This window comes from Dermochelys coriacea, chromosome 23, assembly GCF_009764565.3.
Source record: "Dermochelys coriacea isolate rDerCor1 chromosome 23, rDerCor1.pri.v4, whole genome shotgun sequence".
Lineage (NCBI taxonomy): Eukaryota > Metazoa > Chordata > Testudines > Dermochelyidae > Dermochelys > Dermochelys coriacea.
In genome coordinates, this window is record NC_050090.1 from 11,916,697 (window position 1) to 11,942,460 (window position 25,764).

A 25,764-nucleotide genomic window follows, 5' to 3' on the forward strand; every position below is an offset into this window, starting at 1 on the left:
GTTAGGTGTCTGAAATATCTTTGGGAATCTGAGCTTTGGCATCTCAGCAAGGGTGTTTTTTCTCATATGCATCTAGCAGAGCTCCCAGTTGTGAGACTCATGAGCAGATTTTTACACTAATCCCACCATTGAAAATTTGGCCTCTTATCTTTGAGGCCTAAATTACAATTGTTATGGTAGCAGGTAGAGGGTCCCGTCAAGATCAGGGTCCTGTTGGGCTATGTAGCCTAGTGGCCTGAATTCTGATCTGGGGTCTACAGTGGCTTGCTGGTTGACCCTGGGCTTCCACACGCTGTGCCTCAGTTTCCCAAAGTGTGGAATGGGGATAAAGATATCTTTGTGAAGTGCTTTGAGACTGCTTGATGAATGGACCTAGATAGTATATTTTATTATGCTGGGCACTGCATGGGTACATAATTAGAGGCAGTTCCTGTCTTAAAGAGCTCCCAGTCTAGAGAGACAAAGGGCAGAAGGGGAAACAGCTCATCCACATTTGTCCAGCTTCATGCAGCAGGTCCAGGGCAAAGTTGGGGGATAGAACCCAGGTGTCCTGACCCCTCCTCCCCCTGCCTGGTGCAGTGTGCTGTTCATAGATGGGAGGGGATCTGTTTTGGAAATTCTGGCCTTGATCTTGCAGCATGCCTCAGTTTCCCTGCTGCAAAACAGCAATGAAAAGCCATTTCCCTGCCTCACGGGAGGTCCAAGTATCAAGCTAAACAGATGCGCTCTCCACCCAGCATGCTGGGATCCTGCTCGCAGAGACAGGGAGGTGGCCACTGGGTGCCTGAAGTTTGCCAGAATTCCAGCATGTGGCCAAGGCAGCATAAAACGGGATTTGCTGTCAAACTCCAGGGCCACTGGACTGATAGCTTTAAATTCCTATTGAGTTTGGTGAAAGCCTCATTACAGTGAAACTGCTGCTGAACCTCCAGCCTGGTTTACAACCCCCTTGGCCTGAAGGAGCCACTAGATCAACCCTGACCTCTTACACAACATGGGGCCAGATAATAATCCAAGTTAACCTCTGGCCAGCACTTTCCAAGTATTCCCCACCCCAGGCTCTCCTAACCTTGGTGGAATACAATTAATCATACACCCAGAGGCTGTAAATCTGTTCCCATGCGTTTTTAATCCTTGGCTGTCTGACACCAGCAATGAGGGTTCTAATCTCCCCGTGATCTGTAGGTCCCCGACAGCTATCTGCCCCATCTGAAGTCAGTGGGAGACCTATAATAGGCCCCTCGTGAATTAGCGCCATATAAATGCCTAAGGACAAGTTCTGTGAAAGGTTTCTCTGTGTGTTTGCAAGATCAGCAGGGAGAAACGACCTCTAGTTAATCATCCTCAGGCTCAAATGAGAGGTGGTGCTGATAAGGATCGGGTTAATGGGACAACTATAAAAGAAGGATCATAAAGTGATAAGCGGACACCCTCTTCCCTAGTTAACAGGGACTTAGGACACTCCCCTGCCAGAATCCTCCTGGTGTAGTTAGAATCAACAGTAAAAGGCAGAGGGCAAATCTAATGCTGGCTTTGATCTGGGAATTAGCCATGTGCAATAGAGAAAAAAGCTACTTTTTCTTCCTCCCATGGTTGTTATCTCAGGAGCCCCCAGAGAGACTCCAGATGAGATCAAGCCTGCATGCATGGATTGCAAGGCCAGGTGGGACCATTGTGAGCCTCTAGTCTGGCCTCTTGTCTAGCACGGGCCGGAGAACGTCCCCACAGTACCCCTGGAGCAGATCTTTCAGAAAAACATTCCAGCTTGATTTAAAAATTGTCAGTGATGGAGACTCCACAGGGACAGTCCCCGCCCCAAACAGCTGACACTCTACATAGACAAGAGGTGGGAGGGGAAGATGAGGCCCAGAGAGGGAACATTGTTATGTTCACAGCACAGACACTGAGAAGTTAGATAAAAGTATAAAATTCTTTTTGCTGGAAGGTTGCTATGTAACACAACTTTTATTTCTTAGAAGCCAGAATGATAACTCACAAGAACCAAAAAATAGGTACACCCCGGGATGGATGCAAATGGATCCCTTCTTCCCCCTTATCACGAACTGATCATGGATGCAGCGCCTGTAACCATTGGCTCAATAATTTAGAGCCATAATTTTCAACCCCGAAGGTCTCAATTTAGTATCTATGAATTTAGGCCTTTACATCTATCTATAGATGCCTGCACAGGGACAGGGCCTCAGAGCCCTGGATTCTATCACAGTTCTAGCCCTGACTTGCTGTGTGGTTTGGGATGACTCATGTCCCTGCTCTGTGCCTCAGTTTCCCTATCAATAAAATGAGCTAGATCCCTAAGTGGTGTAAATCAGTGTCACTCCATTGGCATGAATTGGCCCTGCTCCCTTGGAGTCAACATGCTTGACTTGGTGTATTTTTCTGGTACCCTTGTGTATGTGTCTGTGCCTGAATTAGGTATAGATGCGTGTTGAACTTTGTATCTGCGTGTGTGTGACATGCCCCTGGACTGTGGAACCCCTGTGCACCACTTTAACTCTCCTGGCCAGGGTGTCTTCTATGCTGCTATGCTACTGAACAGCAAATCCTACGAGGCTCTGTTCACTCAGAGATAGAGATCAGCATGCAAACACACACCCAGCAAAGTTACATGAAAGCACGTCCAGCCACTCATCAACTGCACTATAGGGAGCAAGTTCCCCCAGCCTTGCCCCCCAGAAATGCGTGACTTACACTGCTCAAGACTTCCTTGATCAATGCAAGCTCATTCATTAGTTCGCTACTTCTTCAAAGGGTAGTGGACATGCCCCAGCCTCTGTAATCTGAGCAAATCCCCCAAACACTTAGAAAAACTCACTGGTTTAGATTCGACATCAAAAGAAGTGAATTAACTAGAGAAACAGGGATTTTAAGTTTTTAAGGGCAGTGGCATAGAAGATTAGAGCTGGTTACAAAAGGAAATAAAATAGCAAAACTGCAGCCTAAAGCCTAAACTTTACCAGGCTTATCATTCTAAAAGCAAGAGGATTTCTCTCCCCCAAAACGTCACACCAGTCCATGCGAAGTGGAACGCCTTCCACGTAGGTCCAGCCCCTACCAAGTCTCAATGGGGAGCTCTTTGTTTTCCAGGTGATCTTGCTTCCCTATGTAGAGATGGGGGAAGAGGCAGGCCACGGTGATGTCGCTGTCCCTCATTTATGTTTTTCTCCAGGTGCTGGAAAAATCCATGCGGTGTCATGGGGTTGGGCAAGCCTCGTGGGGGATGTGAGCTGCTGACCATTTTCTTCATTATGAATTGCACTTTGTTGCTTGCATCTTTTGTCTACTCAGGGGCACCAGAATGTGGGGGGGGGGCAGGGCCCCATCACTTTTTACGGGGCCATAAGAGTGAGCGACGGGATGGGGAGGGTTGGACAGGAGCGAACAGGGGCGGGTAAAGGGGTGGTGCAGGGGACAGGGCTCAGGGAGAAGGGGCAGTGCAGAAGCAGTCCTTGGGGAAGGAGGGGTAGGGTGGGGCCTTGGGGGGAGGGGTGGGTGCAGGTGGGGGCTCGGGGGGGGAATGGGAAGTGTGAGGGTGAGGCCTCAGGGAGAGGGGTGGTGTGGGGGGCAGGGCTCAGGGAGAAGGGGCAGTGCAGAAGCAGTCCTTGGGGAAGGAGGGGTGGGGTGGGGCCTTGGGGGGAGGGGTGGGTGCAGGTAGGGGCTCGGGGGGGGAATGGGAAGTGTGAGGGTGAGGCCTCAGGGAGAGGGGTGGTGTGGGGGGCAGGGCTCAGGGAGAAGGGGCAGTGCAGGGACAGACCTTGGGGGAGGAGGGCTGGGGTGTGGCAGGGCCTTGGGGGTAGGGGTGGTGTGGGGGGCAGGACTCAGGGAGATGGGGTGGCATGAGGATGGAGATGGGGTTCAGGCGACGGTGGCTCCCCACTTTTAGGGAGCTTCCTCCACTCCTGGTCAACATGAGCTTTGGCATGTATGGCCTCTGTGTTTGCCGCTTCTCTGTCCTCTCCAAGGGGCTGGTCCGTGGGCGTTTCTCACAGCTTCATGCCCCAAGGATGACACACACACCTTTCAACAGGGAAATAAGGGTCATTCAGTTCAGGCTTTGCCCATGATGCCTCACGAGGCATGCTCTGTACAAACCATCCCCTAGCCATCTCGCGGTGGTGAACACGTGGGTACAGGGGGGAACGTGGGGTACAGTGTGTCAGTGAGCCTCTGCATGCGTGTGCTGTGTCTGTCTGCCTGTTCCCACGTTTGTGTGTGTATTGGTGTGTGCCTGCATTGGCGTGCACATCTGAGTCTGTGTCTCCATATGCCTCTGTGTGCATGTGATGCAGTGATCCGCGTTCCTCAATGCGGGAAAAACGCCTTTCTCACCCCCTCTTCAGACCTCAAAGCCGCTATTGAGGACATTCTGCCCAGCCTGCAACAGAAAGGGCTCCGGGTTTTCTACCTGAGCGCCGAGTCCCCCACCACTGGTGTGGAGCCTCTCCAGGGCCAGATAGATGCCGCATCCGAGGAGCCGATCCCTGTCGCTTTCCGAGCCAACATTACCGGCAAATCCACTGCACTCTACATTTACACCTCGGGCACCACAGGTGAGGAGGGGACTTGTGATGAGAGTGCTGAGCAGCTGTACCTGGCTGTTAAGTAGGCTTGGAAAGATTGTTGTTATAAAGAGGAGTGTGATACATTTGTTACCTTTATCCTCTGAGGATAGGACCATAAGCAATGGGCTTAAATTGCAGCAAGGGAGGTTTAGATTGGACATTAGGGAAATCTTCCTAACTGTCAGGGTAGTTACACACTGGAATGAATTACCTAGGGAGGTTGTAGAATCCGAATATCCATTGTTGGAGGATTTTAAGGACAGGTTGGACAAACGCCTCTCAGGGATGGGCTAGATAATACTTAGTCCTTCCTCAGCACAGGGGACTGGACTATCGAGGTCCCTTCCAATCAATCATTTCTATGATTAGATGTTTATTGGAAAATGTCGACAAACGTCAATTTCATCATGCAGGCCCAAGGCGAGGAAACAATACTTCCATTGATAATTGTCAGATTGGCAAAGTATGAAAAATGCTGCTTGACAATGCAGTCGAGTTTGATTTAAGGATATTTCCTTTGTGCATGTTGACATGTGATGCTGACATGGTTGAATGGTTATAAAGCTTTAAAGTTTTTGAATCTTAGCATCCGTTTCCAATAAATAATTGTGGTCTGACCTGCCTTTTGTCTGACCGCCCATATGTGCTGACTCTGTGGGTGCTCCTGGGTTCAAGCACCCATCTAAGAAAATAGGGGGTGCTCAGCACTCCCCGGGCTGGATTAATCTTTTGTGGGCCCCGGCGCGGGGCCACGCCCACTGCTCCTCTTGCGCTCAGCCCCAAAGCCCCACCCCTGCTCGGCTTCTTCCCCCCGAGGCCCTGCCCACTGCTCTCACAGGGGGAGGGGGCGGAGAGGAGCACCCACTGGCAAAAACAAAAGTCAGCCCCTAATTTCCCACAACTGTGAAAATTTAAATCAATAAAAAAATCAAATGAAGATGCTTAAAACCCATAATTTTTGTGCAACTGTGAAAATTTAAATCAATAAAAAAAATTTAAAAATGCTTAAAATAAACCTCTGTCAACATGATTAAAAAAAATCAAACAAATTTTGCCAAGCCTATTAATAGGGAAGGGGACAAGAGATGGCATTCAAGATTCTCTTAATAGGAAAAGTGCAGCCATCTTGGAAGAGGGCGGCTGTCCCTGGATGTAAAATGTCGATTGGCACTCGAGATGGTTGGGAAATGTGCAGCATCACACAACGTTATTTCGTAGAATGCAGACCAAGAACACGCAAGAACCAAAAGCAGAGAGAGACAGAGGAAGAGAGGCCCAGCTCATCTCACCTGGCTTTAATCTGGCTTTTTGCAGGCTGATTGCTCAAGCTCCAAATTGCACACTTCCTTATAGACCCCCCTACACTGCAAGCAGGAAACCCCGTAACACTTAAAGAGAGAGTTTGCAATTTTAACACAATTTTCAATACGCCACAGGAACAACTTTTTCTCCCGGTACATTCCTTACTTTGCACACACACAAAAGGTTAAGGTGCCACAAGTACTCCTTTTCTTTTTACAAAAGGTTAAGAAAAGGTCAACATCAGAATGAAACGTTTTGAAATGATCAAGATGGAATTTTGATTTGATTTGAACCAATTTTTTAAAATTTTTGGTTCATAATTTTTTGTTGATATTTTGAAAGTTTGGGACAGGAATACTTATCAAATTGCTGACAGTTTTCATGGGAGGAAAAATGTGTTTCCCCTCAGCCCTAAACAGGAGTCTTCTGCATCCGTAAACTTTGTATGCTACCTAAGGGACCAGGAGATGCTTTAATAGGAATAAGTGCTGTCATCTTGGGAAATGGCATCCATTTCCAGTTTCAAAATATGGATGTGCACTAGAGAAGGTTGGAAAATGGAATTTTTTTGGGATGAAAACAAAAAAAATTGTTTTCCTCTAAATTGTTCATGATTTTTGGCAAAAAAAAAAAAGTCAAATTTTGATTTTGACCAATGAAAATTCAAATACTGAAATATTTTGGCCAAAGCACCAAAAAATTTTATTCTGAAATACCAGCATGATGCCTCATGGGAGTTGTAGTTCAGGCCGCCACTTGCATAAGCGCTGACTCCATGGGTGCTCCGGGGCTCAAGCACACACAGAAAAAACATAGTGGGTGCTCAGCACCCACCAGCCACAGCTGTCTAGTGGTGCTGCCGATCAGCTGTTTTGCCACACCACTGATCAGCTGTTTGGTGGCTAGCAGGAGACGCTTGGGGGAGGGTGGAGAGCAGTGAGTGGGTGGGGCACCTTAGGGGAGGGGGTGGAGCAGGGGAAGGAAGAAGTGGAGCGAGGGTAGGGCCTCAGGGGAAGGGGTGGAAAGGGGGTGGGGCCTCAGGGCGGAGCAGGGGTGGAGCACCCACAGGGAAAAATAAAAGTCAGCACCTATGCCCTCTTGGACAGGGGAAGTGGTGCACCATGGGAATGCCTGGCTGTGGTGCATCATGGGGGATATAGTTCAACCACGGAGCCTGGCTCATAAAGGAGAAGGGGTCCATGAGGTAACTGCACTACAAAACCCACGAGGCATCACTAAATACAATCCCTTTGTCCTACAAGGACTCCCGAAAGCTGCCATCATCACCCACTTGAGGCTGTGCAACATGGTGACCATGTTATACATAAGTGGCGTCACAGCCGAGGACGTGATCTACACCCCTCTGCCGCTGTACCATTCGGCTGCGCTGCTCATCGGACTTGGAGGATGTTTGGAGGTTGGTATGTACAGAGTGTTGTCACGGGTCTAAAGACACAGACAGTGCAGGGGTGCATGACTGGGAGAGGTGGATGGATGGAGAGGTGGTTGGGGATGGAGATAGATAGATGGGGTGGATGGGGATAGATAGATAGATAGAAAGGTAGATAGATAAATATGCAAAAAAGTGCATTTTTCCCATGTCAGGTCATCTTTAAGGAAACATCATTCTTAATTCTTAATTCTTCTTCTTCTTATTATCTAGATATGGATATAAACTGGCCTTGAACAAATTTGGGCTGGAAATTAGAAGATGGTTTCTAACCATCAGAGGGGTGAGGTTCTGGGACAGCCACCCAGAAGGAGTTGTGGCTCACTGCCAGTTTATGTTTTATGCTCCTGAAAGGTCATGCTTCAGGGTCTGAACCGACCAGCGGCAGGGGTCAGGAAAGGATACCCCCCCCAGTGTATTCTGTTTTTTGTTGCTGTTGTTTTGTTTTTATTGCCTTCCTCTGAAGCAGCAGGGATGGTTGCAGCTGGTGATGGGACACAGGACAGGTGTCTGAGGTGGCACTGAGTATTCTCTCTCTCAGGTACTTGGCTGGATGGTTCTTGCTCATGTGCTCAGGGATAAACTGATCGCATTACATGGGGTGGGGAAGGAGTTTTTCCCCAGCTCAGATTGGCAGGGACCTTAGGGGTTTTTTGCCTTCCACTGCAGCGTGTGGGTTACATGCCAGGATTATCTGGGTGTATCTCACTTAACCATTTCACTGCCATTGTGGGGCCTTGCATAGGGTCCCTCCTGTTCTCTGCCTGTGGCACACACCATGTCTCCTGTGGGCTGTTATATACTGGTCCCATTTTAGTTGTTGGGTTTAGTGGGCAGGTGCTTGGTGGAGTGGGTGGCCCTGTGACATACAGGAGCTCAGAGAGATGATCATATGGTCCTTTCTAGCTTAAAACTCTATGACCCTGAGCCCCAGCCGTGGCCCAGAATCCCGCTGGGCTGGGTGCTGTACAGTCACGGAACAAAGAGACGGGCTCTTCCCTTCCCACCTAAGTTATTGCTAATTCTGCCGAGCTGGGCTCTAAAACTCTTCTCTGAGCGTGAAGACTAAACCACGTGGAATTTAGCTCCTGTGAAACCCATTTGTTCAGGTTATTGTCACCCCTTTGCCAAGTACTCCTTCACACAATGCAGTTGTCAACCTGTGGAACTCACTGCCAAGGGATGGCCAAAGGCATAAATGGATTAAAAAAAGAATTAGATAAGTTCACGGAGGAGAGGTCCATCAGTGGCTATTAGCCAGGATGGCTAAGACTGTCACGACCAGATGCTGGGATTGGACAACAAGGGATGGATCAGTCAATAGTTGCCCTGTTCTGTTTATTCCCTCGAAGCATCTGGCACTGGCCACTGAGGACAGGGCTTGATGGACCAATAGTTTGACCCAGGATGGCCATATTTATGTTCCTTAAGTTCCTTAAGCTGTAGAGGATACCCAGAGCCTCACAGCTTGGCTTTCCACTGGAGGAGATACATTCTTAAAGGCATGTTGTTTATTTTTACATAATATGTGCCAGGCCTTGCACAGAGATCGTGTTGTGTTTATTTAGATGGAATATGTGTGCCAAAGGTGTTAACACAACCCAGTCGCTGTCCAACATTAAACAGTGCTAAACAAGATTCAGGGTTTGGCATCCAGAGAGCTCAGCCTGCTTAGGGCCATAGCAAATGCACCGTCAATTTTTTTTAACCTTCTATTAAAGATACAGAAAAAAAGGAAAACGGGCTAACGCCTTTGAAATGTGAAGTATTGAGTAGGGCTTCCACATGAACACGTCCTGTCCCCTTTCCCTTTATCTGGAGAGTTTTAAAGGAGAACACTCCTTGTTTGACAGTCTCTCCGATAGTTCCAAAGAAGGTAACGATCCTTCTGGGGAAAAGAGATGACGTTAGCTGAGGTGGACTGGAGTTGTGGTTGTTGCCGCTGATGTTTGAATCTGATCCCGTTTCATCTCAGGTTGTGTGTGGGGTTCAGCAGCAGCCAGTATGGGTGGTGATATCATCTGGGTTCCTCTCTCTGATCCGGACATCTTTGAGGATTAAGGCAGAGGCCAGATGTCCTAGGAGATGGTGGGAGTGGCAGCCATGATGATGAAGCTTTCTACATAGCCTCCATCCGTTCTTTTTCTATTCCCCCACCACAAATCTCTTTCTTTAAGGACCCACAAAGGGAGTCATGAGTGGAACAGCCAGTCCCCTCATTATTTTGACCACCAATTAGGCCTAGTTTCTGACACACAATTTTGGTTCATTAATTGACAGTTCCACATCTTCTGGGTTTACCAAACATGACTTTAAGACCGTCCTTGAGTTATCTCCATGGGACTTTTTGTTTAGACTACCTCAGTTTTCCTTTTCCCACTGACATTTGTTATTGTAGGTTATTGTGACATTTTATGAACTTCTACATACTTTTTACAGTTGGGCTTAAAAACAGGGCAAATTTATAGTCCCAATTATTACAACAGTGGTCAGCATGCAGGGGAAATCCTTTCTTTCAGAAATCTCAGCCTGCCACCAATGATCGGTGCACTGGGAGCAACTAACTATGCCTCAAAAATCAGCTCTAGTCAGAAAGAAACTCACGGCTCCCCATAAAAAGAAACTGCTTCACAAAACTAACCATAATTCAAACATGTCTCCAAAGACTGACCATTTGCTCTAACATCAAGAAAAAAGCCTATACACAGCAGTGCCACCTGGTGACTCCTGCCATATTATTATAATTGTTTGTTTTATGATGTCACCTAGGTGTTGTAGCTCTGTTGTGCTAGGCACTGTACAAACACAGAACAAAGAGATGGTCCCAGCCCCAAGGAGTATAAGAGGAGATACAACAAGTGGATTTAACAAATTGTCAGGCAGAACATAAGGCAATAGCTGGACTATTCAAATCAGTGGGATAAGCAATGCACCAGTTGCCTCTTCAGTGCCATTATTGGGTTAGGGTAGACTGGAAAGTGGGGCTCACATGCCCCCTATCACCTCTCCTTCCCTCTCCCCTAGGAGCCACCTGCGTCTTGCGTCCCAAGTTCTCCGTCTCCCAGTTCTGGGATGATTGCCGGCGATACCATGTCTCTGTGATCCAGTACATAGGGGAGGTGATGCGCTACTTGTGCAACACACCCAAGGTAACCCAACGCCTTTCTTGGGGATGGAGGGATGCTAGATGATCCTTGGTTGCTAATCCCAATGTGGGAGGTGGGGTGAAGCAGTATGGAGTCCGCTATGTTGTGTTGTTATTATTATTATTAATACAGGATACCAGCACGGCACCAATTTAACCACAGAATCTTTTATTAAATCCAGAAGGCCAAGTGGTATTTACACAACTGCTCCAAACTAACCTTAAATGCCTAGGCAGTCATCACCTCCATACAATAACATGCAGTGATAAGTTTTGATCGGCAACTTATAACAGAATTAGTTTAAACCCACGTTGGCTGGCGCCAACTGGTCAGACAGATACCAGCAACAAATGTTTTAAGAGTTCACCCTTTTATGCCTTGTCTACTGGAACCAGGGGTGCTGGAACGGGGGGGCCAGGAGCCATGGCCCCATCCTTCCCACTGGCCACAAAGGCAAGCGATCGGGTGGAGGGGGCAAAGAGGAGTGAGCAGGGGGTGAGACCTTGGGGGGAAGAGGTGGTGTGGAGGCGGGGCCATGGTTCGGGTGGCAGTGGGTCCCCCACTTGCAGGGAGCTTCCACCGCTCCTGACTGGAACCTACATGACTATTGTCACTGCTCCTTGAATTCCGTTCTTTGCTAAAACTGGTTAGAACCATCCCTGGTAATTGGGGCTTTTTAAGCTCAGTATTTCCAACACGATTTCTCCAGGCCTTCCCAGAACTTCTCAACACAAATTGGCAAGGGTGATATAGTCATTAGCCAAGCTAATTTAACCCTTTATATACCTATCCAAGCCTTCACCTGAGGGTAAAATTCAGAGATGATTTCAAGGCCTATGATGGCCACCATCTTGACCAACTACAGAGAATGAACCATTGTTAGGCCTAGTCCAAAATGTTCTCTCTAAACTGTTTTTTGATGGAAAAAATTTGTTTTTTTGACTAAGCAAATTTTTTTCACAGAAAGTGTCTACTTTCTATGGAAAATTGGGATTTTTTATCAAAAAAACCAAGCCCCAAAATCGAAAAATTTCAGCTGAAAACTGAAATATTTTGATTCTGAAATGCTTCCACGGTGCCACATGGGAGTTATAGTTTAGTTGCTTCTTGTTCCAATTTTCCTCTATAGGTCAGGTTCCCCAGTGGACTACATCTCCCATGATACATTACAACCAGGAATCCCATGATGCACCTACTGCCTCCCCTCTCCAAGAGGGGTATCATGGTGCATCATCAGAGACGTAGTCTAACCAAGGAGCCCAACCTGTGGAGGAGAATGGGAGTATCAGGCACCTGGACTATGTTTCTCATGATGCACAACAACCAGGGACTCCCATGATGCACCTACTGTCTCTTCTCTGTCATCATGGTGCATTATGGGAGATGTAGTCCAGCTAGAGGCAGCTGGATGACCAGTTCTATGAACATCACAGCAAAATTTCAGAACTGAAGTATTTGGGCTTGCACTGAAATTTTTCAGTAGTCACATTTTTTGCCATTTTTCCAACAGGAAACAAACGAACAAACATTTTTCAACCAACTCCACTGGGATTTTTCAGAGCTAAAAATCAGAATCCCCTAGAGCTTGAGCGAAAGGGGCCAGACTCTGGAAGCTGTAATAGGCCCGTTGTGAATCAGACATAGATGTAGATCGGGCCACATATGTCCCACCTGAATGGTTAAAATAGTAGTTTAAGAGGTATCGATGCCTTATGGTGGCAGTTCTCTGTTTAATCACTGGTGAGTGTATGTTACAAGTCCCGCCCCCCCATACTAACCTACAATGGCTATGAGTCTGTTACAATCTTAAGCTGTAGCAGCTCCTGCTTTTAGTGCCGAGGTCGCTGGTTCAGTCTCTGGTGTGTCAGCCAAGAGGGTAGCTGTCAAATGTGCATGGGGAGACTTCACCTGTAAGGCCCTCTATGTTCTTAGCTAAGGTCCCTTGTCCTATGCAGCACACTGGAGCTCTGGCTTGTGTTGGCCTCAAAATAGGGTTTCTGTGGCACCGTTGCTACTTTAGCCACTGTCCGGGGTCTTACAGGGGTGTTTCCGCAAGGATGATAAATCAATGAGTCGAGTCAGGGATATTCTCAGTGTGATCTTGTTTATTCACCAACCCCACCCTCCCACAACAAACAAGCATGCCAAATCCTGTTTCCCTGAGCATCGTGGGAACATACAGCAGCAGGCAGCTTCCTGACTGCAAGATCCCCATGTCTGCCCCTCCAGCGAGCTCTGTGCCCAAGAAGCTCCATCCCTGCTTTGTCCCAGAGTCACATTTGCTCTTTTCCTCCTGGCCTTTTGCTCCCACAGCCCAGCCCCCATGTTTGCAACCAGGGAACCTCCCTCTCATTGCCCCCCATCCTAGCTCTGCCCTGCCACGTGGCCTGCTGCCTTGGGTGGTTGCCCCACAGCTGTTATTGCCATATAAAGGGGCTGGGTTTCTCCTTCTTTTGATATTGAAAGTGAATGTTCAGTGCCCACTCCCTGTATGGCTGCCACTGGCCCCTTACAGCACAACATGGGGGCATATATGGTGCATGGACCCCTTGGTAGCTGCCTGAACTAGCGAGAGACCCAGGGAGAGACCTGGCCTCCTCTCTGTGCCTCTCCTGGACCCCCGTCCTGTTTGCCTTGCAGAGGGAGAATGAACGAGAGCACCAAGTGCGGCTGGCTGTGGGTAACGGCCTGAGGTTGGAGGTCTGGAAGGAATTCCTCCAGCGCTTTGGGCCCATCCGCATCTGCGAGTTCTATGGGGCCACGGAGGGGAACACTGGGTTCGTTAATTACACGGGGAAGATTGGAGCTGTGGGAAGGGTCAACTTCATCCACAAGGTGAGGAATGCTATTCTGCCTGTCCCTACCACGGTCAACCCATGCGAATCACTGTGGTTCATTGGCCATAGACCATAGTCAATGACGTATTAGTGTTCATCTCCATGGAGGCATGTAATTTGAATGAAAGTTGGTTAGTTAAACCAGATTAAGACACTGTGTAGACACTTTCATTCAGAATTAAAGTACTGTAGCCTTAATTTGTCTTGCCTTTATTCACTTTGGAAGGGAATTAAACTAAACTTAGGGCTCGCCTACACATGGACATCCAGGAAAATTAATCCAAACTAACTAGAGGTGTGAATTTGATGTGGATTAGTTAAACCACATTAAATCCCTGTGAGGGTGCTGTTATTCAGAATGAAAGTGGCCTTAATTAGGTTTAGTTTAATTCACTTTGGAAGTTTTACAGTACGCTCTAAATCAAAACACAACATTTTGATAGCTGCAGTCTCACAGCTGTGGGGCTGCGTGCAGGTGAAAATCACTCGAGGACCAGATGGAATCACTGGCGGGGGGGAGGGAAGGTGGCAGATGCTGATAGTGGGCACACGAGGGATGCTGGTGTCATTTTTCCAGTTGATTTCCATCTTTGTTGCCCCGTTGCTCTCCAGATGCTCGCACCCTTCGAGTTGATCCAGTACAATGTGGAGTGGGATGAACCCGTGCGAGATGAGAGAGGGTGCTGCATCCGAGTCCCCCCTGGTAAGAATACAAAGTTGGCCATCAGGAGGTGCTGATGGGGGGAGCGGGCCTCTTGGGGAGGAAGCATGGTGCAGCGGTTACAGTCTTGGCCTGGCACTTCAGAGACCTGAATTCAACTCCCAACCTCAGGTGAGTCACCTAGGCCCAGATCCTTTGAGCATAAGGGAAACTCAGTGCCTAAATACCATTGAGGATCTGTGCCTTGGTTGTTCTTTAGTGAAATGCAGCTAATAGCCTAGCCCTACCTTACAGGGGGAAATTGTAAGAATCAGAGCATTAAAAGACTGTGAGACACTCCAGTACTCACAGCAGCCATATAAGTCCCCTAACTAGAGAGTGGAATAGTTGATAGCAGGAACGAATAAGAGCTATGGAGCTGGAGAATCTGCAAAACTCATGCCCTGTTTTTTTCAGAGAGGGGATGGCAAAATTACTTCAACGTCACCAGCCCTGTCCTCAGGGGTTTTAAGCCATTGCACGCACACATCAAATAGACAAGGTTTTCATAGATTTCCTGGCGCGTTCGGATTTAATACAATGTGATGTCAAATAGCTAATTCGTTTGAAGTGTCATTTAAGAGAGTCAATCAAATACTTGATACAGCACTGTACAGAATACAGAAAGGAAACGTACATACCAATCCGAAACTGGAGAAATTAGGCATCGCGTTTCACTTCTCTTTGCTTCTAACTCCCCCAAAGTCATGCCTTATATACCGGTTCTGGAGAAAGAAAATCCTTCAAAATCTTTCTTTCTCATGCTCTGATCTTATTTGGAAAATAATCAATTTACTGAATCAATAAGCCAATGACAGCTATAACTACTGTATCTGTACTGAGACCATCTGTCTCCATAATTAGCTCTTAATGACTCAGACATCAGTCAATACATTACTCAGTGCTGTGACATTCATTATAGAACACGTCTGCTGTACCAAACGTGCCCTGTGCGTTTTATCAATTACATGTTGTCATTTATAGCCATCCTTCATCAATTACGCCATCTTGTCCATACAACACACATCAAAGGTAATAGGCATGTGGACTAGGTCAGCAAGGTCAGGAGAAAAGCAGATGAGATGGTTAAATACAGTCCTACTTTAAATTAGAGACATCCATTAGTCTAAAACAAAACAGTCTTCGGCATTAGAGTTGGTAATATTTAAAAACCGGACACTCCAGCAGGAGTGCTGGAACCTCCCCTGCCCTGCCTTTTCCCCTGTGAGATCCCACCCCGTCCCACCTATTCCCCCCAAAGCCCTGCCCCTGCCCCGCTTTTTCTCCTGAGGCCCTACCCTCGCCCACTCCTCTTCCTCCCTCCCCCCTGTCGCTCGTCATTTTTCCCCTCCTATTCCCTACCCCTACCCGGGTCAGGAGGGATTTGCCTGTGGAGCCGGGGCTGGGAGCTGAAGCCGCCTGATGAAGGTAGGAGACGGCCCTGGCTGAATAGGGGCTGGCACGGATGATGACCCAGTGCCTACCCAGCTCTCCTGCTTGCAGTAACTAGACTTTGGGTGTCCAGTCAGTAGATCTGACTGGACACTGTCAGGTCCCCTTTTCAACCGGACTTTCCGGACTAAAACCAGCACCTGGCCACACTAGAGTTTAGACAGCATTTTGGTTTAACACAGAAAAGATTCCAGAATTTTTTGATCAAAGAATCTCGAGAGTTAAATAGAGAAGAAGCATACAATATTAACATAGGTTTCAGAGTAGCAGCCGTGTTAGTCTGTATTCGCAAAAAGAAAAGGAGTACTTGTGGCACCTTATAGACTAACAAATTTGTTAGAGCATAAGCTTTCGTGAGCTACAGCTCACTTCATCGGATGCATTTGGTGGAAAAAAAAACAAAACAAAAAAAAAACAAAATTTTTTTTTCCACCAAATGCATCCGATGAAGTGAGCTGTAGCTCACGAAAGCTTATGCTCTAATAAATTTGTTAGTCTCTAAGGTGCCACAAGTACTCCTTTTCTTTTTGTTAATATTAACATAGTCTAGTCTGACCTCTTCCATATCACAGGCCAGAGATCATCACCAAGTAATTCCTTCATCAAGCCCAGAACTTCTGATTGAGTTACAGGATGACATTATAGACAACCATCCAGGGTATGTCTGCACGGCAACTAGACACCCGCTGCTGGCCCATGGCAGCTGACTCCGGCTCATGGGGCTCGGGCTGCGGGGCGGTTTCATTGCTGTGAGGAGGGTGGGTCCCAGAGCCCAGGCTCCAGGCTGAGCCCGGAAATCTACAAAACAATAAAACAGCCTGCAGCCCGAGCCAACTGGAACGGGCCAGCCATAGGTATCTAGTTGTCATGAAGACATACCCCCAGTCTTGATTAAGAGACTCCAAGGGTAGATCTAGGCTGCAGGCTGGAGGGGTGTTCGCAGTATGTGTAGACACCTCCGGGCTAGCTTTGATCTGGTGACACACAATCCACTTTACCTCCCATGGCAAGTTGCTCCTGTTGTGTCTGTTGTTCTTTACACGACAACGCAATAGGAAGACAGGATCTTGGCAGAGTTGAACTTCCACACAATGGTGTTGTCAAGCTGTACACAACCATGCTGGGCCTAGTTACTCCCACACTGCTACAGAACACAGCGAGTGCTGTCCTGGAGCCACAGGACCAAGGCTGCGTCCCCGCTTTTAAACACTCCCTTGGTGGATCCCCTCAGTGCCCCCGGGTAGCTCCTTCCATCAGGCCAGGCCTCACCCTCTCCTAGACTGAGTCTCTGCGCTTCGGCCCTCCTGCTTCACGTCATGAGCTCTGCCCAGCATGTCCAACTGAGGCACGAAGAGGGGAAAAATCTCTCAGCTGGAGTCTAGGCAACTCAGCAAGTATCTGCAGTGACACCAGGCAGCGTTTCCAAAGCTGTTGGGTTCACTGGCGAACTGGATCTCAGTCCTTGAGTCAGCACAGGGAAACAACGATTAAGTCATCGTCCCTCTGGCCAAGTCAAGCTTCTACAGGCTCCATTCCAGGCTCCGCGCTCAGCCGCTCCCGAAAGCCGATTCCTCCTCCCCAGCCTGCCACTGGTCCTTTGCTCTCAAGCTGGGGCTTCTGCTCAGCTTCCCTGCTGGGGGTGGGAACCCAGCTCCCTCTGGCCAGTTGGTTTCCTTAATGGTCCTGTTGATTGTATCCTGGGCAGTGAGGGGGTCACAAACACCTTACATCTCCTGTGCTTCTCCCAGAGTACCCTTTTGCCCCTCCAGAGAGCAGTACAAAATAGAGGGGAAACTGAGGCATACATGGGCATCATAAAAACATGACTGAAAATTACCTCTTTGTCATGAGTGCCCCTACCAGACTCAGATGCTATTGAAAGGGGTACACTGCTCTATATTTGCTATGCTGCCAGTGGCTAATTAACTTTGCTTCAGATTTTATGCCTCATTCTAGCCTGAATTTGTCTGGGTTCAGTTTCCAGACATTGGATTTCATTCTGCCTGTGTCCACTCAGTCAAATTTCCCAGCTAATGGGCAGGATAGAACATCTAGCACAAGTTCTTTAGTCCCCATTACTTGTATCTGACCACCTCATGGGCTTTGATGCATTTATCCAAACGCACCCCTGTGAGGTAGGGAAGTCTTATTAGGGTGACCATATTTCCCCAAGGGAAAACAGGACACCGTGTGGGGTGTTAATTTTGGGTTAATCTTAGAGGTGAGAGCAACAAGGGTGATGTCGTGGTGGGCATCTGCTATAGACCACCGGACCAGGGGGATGAGGTAGATGAGGCTTTCTTCGGACAATTAACTGAAGTTTCCAGAACACAGGCCCTGGTTCTCATGGGGGACTTCAATCACCCTGACATCTGCTGGGGGAGCAATCCAGCAATGCAAGACAATCCAGGAAGTTTTTGGAGAATGCTGGGGACAACTTCCTGGTGTGAGTACTGGAGGAAACAACCAGGGGCTGTTTTCCTCTTGACCTGCTGCTTACAAACAGGGAAGAATTGGTGGGGGAAGTAGAAGTGGGTGGCAACCTGGGCAGCAGTGACCATGAGATGGTTGAGCTCAGGATCCTCACAAAAGGAAGAAAGGAAAGTAGCAAAATACGGACCCTGGACTTCAGAAAAGCAGACTTTGACTCACTTAGGGAACTGATGGGCAGGACCCCTGGGAGGCTAATATGGGGGGGGAAAGGAGTCCAGGAAAGCTGACTGTATTTTAAAGAAGCCTTATAGAGCGTGCAGGAACAAACCATCCCAATGTGCAGAAAGAACAGCAAATATGGCAGGCGACCAGCTTGGCTTAACAGAGAAATCTTCTGTGAGCTTAAACACAAAAAGGAAGTTTACAAGAAGTGGAAACTTGGTCAGATGACTAGGGAGGAGAATAAAAATATTGCTTGAGCATGCAGGCGTGTAATCAGGAAGGCCAAAACACAACTGGAGTTGCAGCTAGCAAGGGATGTGAAGGGTAACAGGAAGGGTTTCTACAGGTATGGTAGCAACAAGAAAAAGGTGAGGGAAAGTGTGGGACCCTTACTGAATGGGGGAGGCAACCTAGTGACAGATGACGTGAAAAAAGCTGAAGTACTCAATGCTTTTTTGCCTCGGTCCTCACAGACAAGGTCAGCTCCCACACTGCTGTCCTGAGCAACACAGTATGGGGAGGAGGTGAGCAGCCCTCAGTGGTGAAAGAACAGGTTAAGGACTATTTAGAAAAGCTGGACATGCACAAGTCCATTGGTCCAGATCTAATGCATCCAAGTGTGCTGAGGGAGTTGGCTGATGTGATTGCAGAGCCATTGGCCATTATCTTTGAAAACTCGTGGCGATTGGGGGAGGTCCCAGACGATTGGAAAAAGGCAAATATAGTGCTCATCTTTAAAAAAGGGAAGGAGAACCCGGGAAACTACAGACTGGTCAGCCTCACCTCAGTCCCGGAAAAATCATGGAGCAGGTCCTCAAGGAGTCCATTTTGGAGCACTTAGAGGAGAGGAAGGTGATCAGGAACAATCAACATGTATTCAGCAAGGGCAAATTATGCCTACCAACCTGATTGCCTTCTATGATGAGATAACTGGCTCTGTGGCTATGGGGAAAGCGGTGGACGTGACATATCTGGACTTTAGCAAAGCTTTTGATATGACCTCCCACAGTATTCTTGCCACCAAGTTAAAAAAATATGGATTGAATGAATGGACTATAAGGTGGATAGAAAGCTGGCAGATTGTCAGGCTCAACGGATAGTGATCAATGGCTCGATGTCTAGTTGGCAGCCGGTATCAAGCCTGTTTTGTTCAACATCTTTATTAATGATCTGGATGATGGGATGGATTGCTCTCTCAGCAAGTTTGCGGATGATACTAAGCTGGAGGAGAGATAGATATGCTGGAGGGTCGGGATATGGACCAGAGTGACCTAGTCCATATTGTTGGAGGATTGGGCCAAAAGAAATCTGATAAGGTTCAACAAGGACAAGTGCAGAGTCCTGCACTTAGGACAGAAGAATCCCATGCACTGCTACAGGCTGGGGACCAACTGGCTAAGCAGCAGTTCTGCAGAAAAGGACCTGGGGATTACAGTGGATGAGAAGCTGGATATGATCAGCAGTTTGCCCTTGGTGCCAAGAAGGCTAACAGCATATTGGACTGCATTAGTAGGAGCATTGCCAGCTGATCAAGGGAAGTGATTATTCCCCTCTATTCGGCACTAGTGAGGACACATCTGGAATATTGCATCCAATTTTGGGCCCCCCACTAGAGAAAGGATGTGGACAAATTGGAGAGTCCAGCGGAGGGCAATAAAAATTATCAGGGGGCTGGAGCAGATGACTTATGAGGAGAGGCTGAGGGAACTGTGCTTGTTTAGTCTGCAGAAGAGAAGAGTGAGGGGGGATTTGATAGAAGCCTTCAATTACCTGAAAGGGGGATCCAAAGAGGATGGAGCTAGGCTATTCTCAGTGGTGGCAGATGACAGAACAAGGAGCAGCGGTCTCAAGTTGCAGTGGGGGAGGTCTAGGTTGGTTATTAGGAAACACTATTTCACTAGGAGGGTGGTGAAGCACTGGATTGGGTTACCTAGGGAGGCAGGGGAATCTCTATCCTTAGAAGTTTCTAAGTCCCGGCTTGACAAAGCCCTGGATGATTTAGTTGGGGTTGGTCCTGCTTTAAGCAGGGGGTTGAACTTGATGACCCCCTGTGGTCTCTTCTAACCCTAATCTTCTATGATTCTTTGATTATATGGAGGGAAAGAGGGCCCCTTGGAAGTCCAGCTGGTGATTACTCAAAACCATCTCAGACTGTGGGTAACTATATCTGGGATGTCCTATACCTATTGCCTATGTGTGCATGTATGTGTGCTTAATAGCTAGTAAATAGTAGTTTTAGATAAGAGCATGCTCACTTGTATCAATCATTTATCAGACGGAAATTGCTGTGTCCCCACTCATTTGTTCCTGACACCTCCTGGAGTAAAGACAGTTAAGTTACTCCTGGGAGACCCCGGGTAACAGTTACACCAAAAATAAACATCAGGATGCACCTTCAGGTTTTATGCTTCTATATTAGCTAAATTCTCTTTTCTTGCAGACGTTACCTATTGCCTCTGAATGGGTTCCCAGCATACCCCCGTCATCATTGAAGGGATCCAGTGTTTCATGGGCAGCTTCCTGCTTAGGCTGCCCCCCAGTTTCTGGACAAAAAAACCTTAGGCACAGCTGTCCCCCCCATTTTTGTTTCTTTCTACTGGCATGATGATTCATGTTTATTCAGAGTCGGTGAAACTCCCTCCTTTCTTCGGCCAGGCCTACACTAATACGTTAGGTTGACCCAGCTACATTGGTCAGTGGTGTGAAAAAGCCACACCCCCTCCCCCCCGAGCGACATAGTTAAGCCGGTGTAGACCCTTCCATCACACTAGATACCTCCTCTCATGGAGGTGGATTACCTATGCCAATTGAAGGACTACAAAAGCTGGCCGGGATGGGCTGTGCTACGTAGGGGGATATCCACCGGGATTCTCATTCTCCCTTCCAGGCAAGGCGGGGCTGCTGGTGGCGAAGATCACAAAGAGTGCCCCATTCAACGGCTATGCGGGCAACCGCCAGAAGTCGGAGAAGAAGGTCCTGAGGGACGTGATGAAGAAGGGAGACCTCTATTTCAACAGTGGAGACCTCCTCATGATAGACCATGAGGGCTTCTTATATTTCCAGGACCGCGTGGGAGACACATTCCGGTAGGTTCCACGGCAAGCCATTAACCTCCTTTGATCCAGCCGCTATCCCCTCACGGGTGGGATGAACTGGGGAGCCCGATGCTGGTAGCACCTATAAAACCCTACAAGGGGCTGGGACCCTATTGTGTGATGTGCTGTACACACAGATATAACAGTAACTAGTTCTCACAGAGAAATTTACAATGGTGATAGGGCTCATTGCCTCCATTTTATAGATGGGGAAACTGAGGCACAGAGAGGGGACGCGACAGGTCCAATGTCACCCAGCAGCAGACTTGGGAACAAAACCCAGGTCTTCTCAGTCCCAGTAGGGTGCTACATCTGCTAGGCCACATTACCTCCCCTCAACTACAAAAAGATCGTCCAGGAGCCAAAGAATTTACTGTCTGGGTCTGGCTGGGTTTTCAAGGAGCCTAACTTGGATTGCTCTTGTGTGCCTGACCCCTATGCAAGTGCAAGCAGGGGGTGGAAGAATCAGCCATAGAAAATAAAATAAAGCCCGTGGGAAAAACTGTCAAAAGCACTAAAGTAACTTAGGAGGGACTTATGTCTGCACAGCAAAAATAAAGAAAGAAATAATTGAATAAATAAATAAAATAACACCCCATGGCATTGAGTTTAGAGCCCAGATCAACTGGTTTGGGCTTTCAGGGCTAGTGCTGCCAGGCTAAAATGAGCAGTGTAGACATTTGGCCTCGGGCTGGAACCCAGACTCTGAGATCCTAGCCTCTCGCCCCATTCCAGCCGAGTGCAAATATCTACACAGCTATGTTTAGCCCCATGAAACTGAATCAGTTGACCTGGGCTTCAAAACTTGCTGCTGTGGGTCTCTATGCTTGTGTAGACGTACCCTACGTGTTATTTGGAAAAGCGATCTAGAGCTTGTCTACAATACACTACACATGCTTTACTGGTATAGCCATGAGAGCAGAGCCCGCTGGTGGAGACACAGTGTATGTCGACAGAAGGTGTTAAACCATAGTGGGGCCTGGCAGAATTCGATTCTTATTTTTTTATTATTTCAACAGATGATTGCAATATTTCTTTTAAAGACTTTTTTTTAGATGTTTATCCATTGAAATTTTCACAGCTGTACAAAATCCTGCAGGGGGGAGGGTCTGACAATTATTTAGTGTCAGTAGATGTTGAGGTTCAAAAAGTTAAAAGCTTTATAAATCACTAAAAAACAAATGATCAACATTGCATGTCAAAATCGACAAAGTAACTATCCTTAAATCAACAAAAAATACCTGGTTTTATTGTTCATCCATTTCAACAGGCTACGTCACTGGATTGTGATTCTAATGAGCAGCATTTTTCTTACTTTGCCGATCTGTAAATTTAGATTATTATTGATAGAAATATTTTTTCGTCGGTTTGTGTACAATCACTTATCTTCTAAGCCTAGAGGAGGCTAGCCTAGATGATCACAGTGGTCTCTTCTGGCCTTGAAATCTATTAATCCATATGGATGGAAAAATAGATTCCTCTGTTCTCTCTCTTCAGCTGGAAAGGAGAGAACGTTGCCACGACGGAGGTGGAGACGACGCTGGCGGCAGTGCAGTTCATTCAGGAAGTCAACGTCTACGGGGTGCCGGTCCCAGGTGCATACCCAGCAGCAGGACATCTCATGTCACCTTGACACTGTGGCTCACCACAGGAGCATCCATGCTGAGGTGGCTTTTAAAAGCCGTTGCATAGTGTGTCTGTGTTGGGGCCTGTGTCTTTCTTTGGGTGGGGAGGGACCCTGGGATTGAAGAAAGCCATTCAAAGCCTGGAGGAATAGTTCTCTCCACTGCAGATATCACTGAGTTATTCAGGAGGTGAGGCCTGATGCTCAGAGTGGCCTGTAAAATCTACAGATCCTTCCATGAACAATCTATGCCCAGGTTCATAGATTCATAGATTCATAGATACTAAGGTCAGAAGGGACCATTCTGATCATCTAGTCCGACCTCCTGCACAGCGCAGGCCACAGAATCTCACCCACCCACTCCTACGAAAAACCTCTCCTATGTCTGAGCTATTGAAGTCCTTAAATCATGGTTTAAAGACTTCAAGGAGCAGAGAAGCCTCCCTCAAGTCAACCATGTCCCATGCTACAGAGGAAGGCGAAAAACCTCCAGGGCCTCTCCAGTCTGCCCTGGAGGAAAATTCCTTCCCGACCCCAAATATGGCGATCAGCTAAACCCTGAGCATATGGGCAAGATTCACCAGCCAGATACTATAGAAAATTCTTTCCTGGGTAACTCAGATCCCATCCATCTAATATCCCATCTCAGGGGATTAGTCCTATTTACCCTGAATATTTAAAGATCAATTACTCACCAAAATCACATTATCCCATCATACCATCTCCTCCATAAACTTATCAAGTAGAATCTTAAAACCAGATAGATCTTTTGCCCCCAATGCTTCCCTTGGAAGGTTATTCCAAAACTTCACTCCTCTGATGGTTAAAAACCTTCGTCTGATTTCAAGTCTAAACTTCCTGGTGGCCAGTTTATACCCATTTGTTCTGTGTCCACATTGGTGCTGAGCTTAAATAATTCCTCTCCCTCTCCTGTATTTATCCCTCTGATATATTTATAGAGAGCAATCGTATCTCCCCTCAACCTTCTTTTAGTTAGGCTAAACAAGCCAAGCTCCTTAAGTCTCCTTTCATAAGACAAGTTTTCCATTCCTCAGATCATCCTAGTAGCCCTTCTCTGTACCTGCTGCAGTTTGAATTCATCCTTTTTAAACATGGGAGACCAGAACTGCACACAGTATTCTAGGTGAGGTCTCACCAGTGCCTTGTATAATGGTACTAAAACCTCCTTATCCCTACTGGAAATACTTCTCCTGATGCATCCCAAAACTGCATTAGCTTTTTTCACAGCCATATCACATTGGCAGCTCATAGTCATCCTATGATCAACCAATACTCCAAGGTCCTTCTCCTCTTCCGTTACTTCTAATTGATGCATCCCCAACTTATAACTAAAATTCTTGTTATTAATCCCTAAATGCATAACCTTACACTTCTCACTATTAAATTTCATCCTATTATTATTACTCCAGTTTACAAGGTCATCCAGATCCTCCTGTATAATATCCCGATCCTTCTCTGAATTGGCAATACCTTCCAGCTTTGTATCATCTGCAAACTTTATTAGCACACTCCCACTTTTTGTGCCAAGGTCAGTAATAAAAAGATTAAATAAGATTGGTCCCAAAACCGATCCCTGAGGAACTCCACTGGTAACCTCCCTCCAACCTGACAGTTCGCCTTTCAGTAGGACCCGTTGCAGTCTCCCCTTTAACCAATTCCTTATCCACCTTTTGATGTTCATATTGATCCCCATCTTCTCCAATTTAACTAATAATTCCCCATGTGGCACGGTATCAAATGCCTTACTGAAATCTAGGTAAATTAGATCCACTGCATTTCCTTTATCTAAAAAATCTGTTACTTTTTCAAAAAAGGAGATTAGGTTGGTTTGGCATGATCTACCTTTTGTAAAACCATATTGTATTTTGTCCCATTTACCATTGACTTCAATGTCCTTAACTAATTTCTCCTTCAAAATTTTTTCCAGGACCTTGCATACTACAGATGTCAAACTAACTGGCCTGTAGTTACCCGGATCACTTTTTTTCCCTTTCTTAAAAATAGGAACTATATTAGCAATTCTCCAATCATGCGGTACTACTCCTGAGTTTACAGATTCATTAAAAATTCTTGCTAATGGGCTTGCAATTTCAGGTACCAATTTATTCTTGGATGAAGATTATCTGGGCCCCCCGATTTAGTCCCATTAAGCTGTTTCAGTTTCGCTTCTACCTCAGATATGGTAATATCTACCTCCATATCCTCATTCCCATTTGTCATGCTACCATTATCCCTAAGATCCTCTTTAGCCTTATTAAAGACTGAGGCAAAGTATTTGTTTAGATATTGGGCCATGCCTAGATTATCTTTAACCTCCACTCCATCCTCAGTGTTTAGCGGCCCCACTTCTTCTTTCTTAGTTTTCTTCTTATTTATATGGCTATAGAACCTTTTACTATTGGTTTTAATTCCCTTTGCTAGGTCCAACTCTACTCAACTTTTAGCCTGTCTCACTTTATCCCTACATGTTCTGACCTCAATTAGGTATCTTTCCTTGCTGATCCCTCCCATCTTCCACTCCCTGTATGCTTTCTGCTTCTTCTTAATCACCTCTCTAAGATGCTTGCTCATCCAGCTTGGTCTACAACTCCTTCCTATGAATTTTTTCCCCCTTCTTGGGATACAGGCTTCCGATAGCTTCTGCAGCTTTGATTTAAAGTATTCCCAGGCCTCCTCTACCTTTAGATCCATAAATTCTTCAGTCCAATTCACTTCCCTAACTAATTTCCTTAATTTTTGAAAGTCAGCTCTTTTGAAATCAAAAACCCTAGTTGCAGATTTATTTTTGTTAATTCTTCCATTTAGTTTGAACTGAATTAGCTCATGATCACTTGAGCCAAGGTTGTCCCCTACAACCATTTCTTCTATGAGGTCCTCGCTACTCACCAAAATTAAATCTAAA

General features: G+C 46.9%; 2 protein-coding genes across 4 annotated transcripts in view; one reads left to right on the forward strand and one right to left on the reverse strand.

The window, feature by feature from the left end:
• LOC119846933 overlaps positions 1 to 25,764 on the reverse strand; it is a 323,834-nt gene that overhangs the window by 246,180 nt on the left and 51,890 nt on the right. The gene's annotated exons all lie outside the window — the stretch shown is intronic.
• Positions 1 to 25,764, forward strand: part of SLC27A5 (solute carrier family 27 member 5) — a 36,561-nt gene that overhangs the window by 5,133 nt on the left and 5,664 nt on the right. Inside the window, exons 2-9 of one of the 3 annotated variants that reach the window (XM_038381126.2) lie at positions 3,188 to 3,240; positions 4,359 to 4,568; positions 7,145 to 7,303; positions 10,357 to 10,481; positions 13,119 to 13,313; positions 13,928 to 14,018; positions 21,010 to 21,208; positions 22,715 to 22,812. In XM_038381126.2, the coding sequence (XP_038237054.1) occupies positions 3,188 to 3,240; positions 4,359 to 4,568; positions 7,145 to 7,303; positions 10,357 to 10,481; positions 13,119 to 13,313; positions 13,928 to 14,018; positions 21,010 to 21,208; positions 22,715 to 22,812 (1,130 nt within the window). Of the gene's footprint in view, positions 1 to 3,187; positions 3,241 to 4,358; positions 4,569 to 7,144; positions 7,304 to 10,356; positions 10,482 to 13,118; positions 13,314 to 13,927; positions 14,019 to 21,009; positions 21,209 to 22,714; positions 22,885 to 25,764 lie in introns of all 3 variants that reach the window. The other 2 variants (XM_038381125.2, XM_038381124.2) reach the window with 2 other exon arrangements.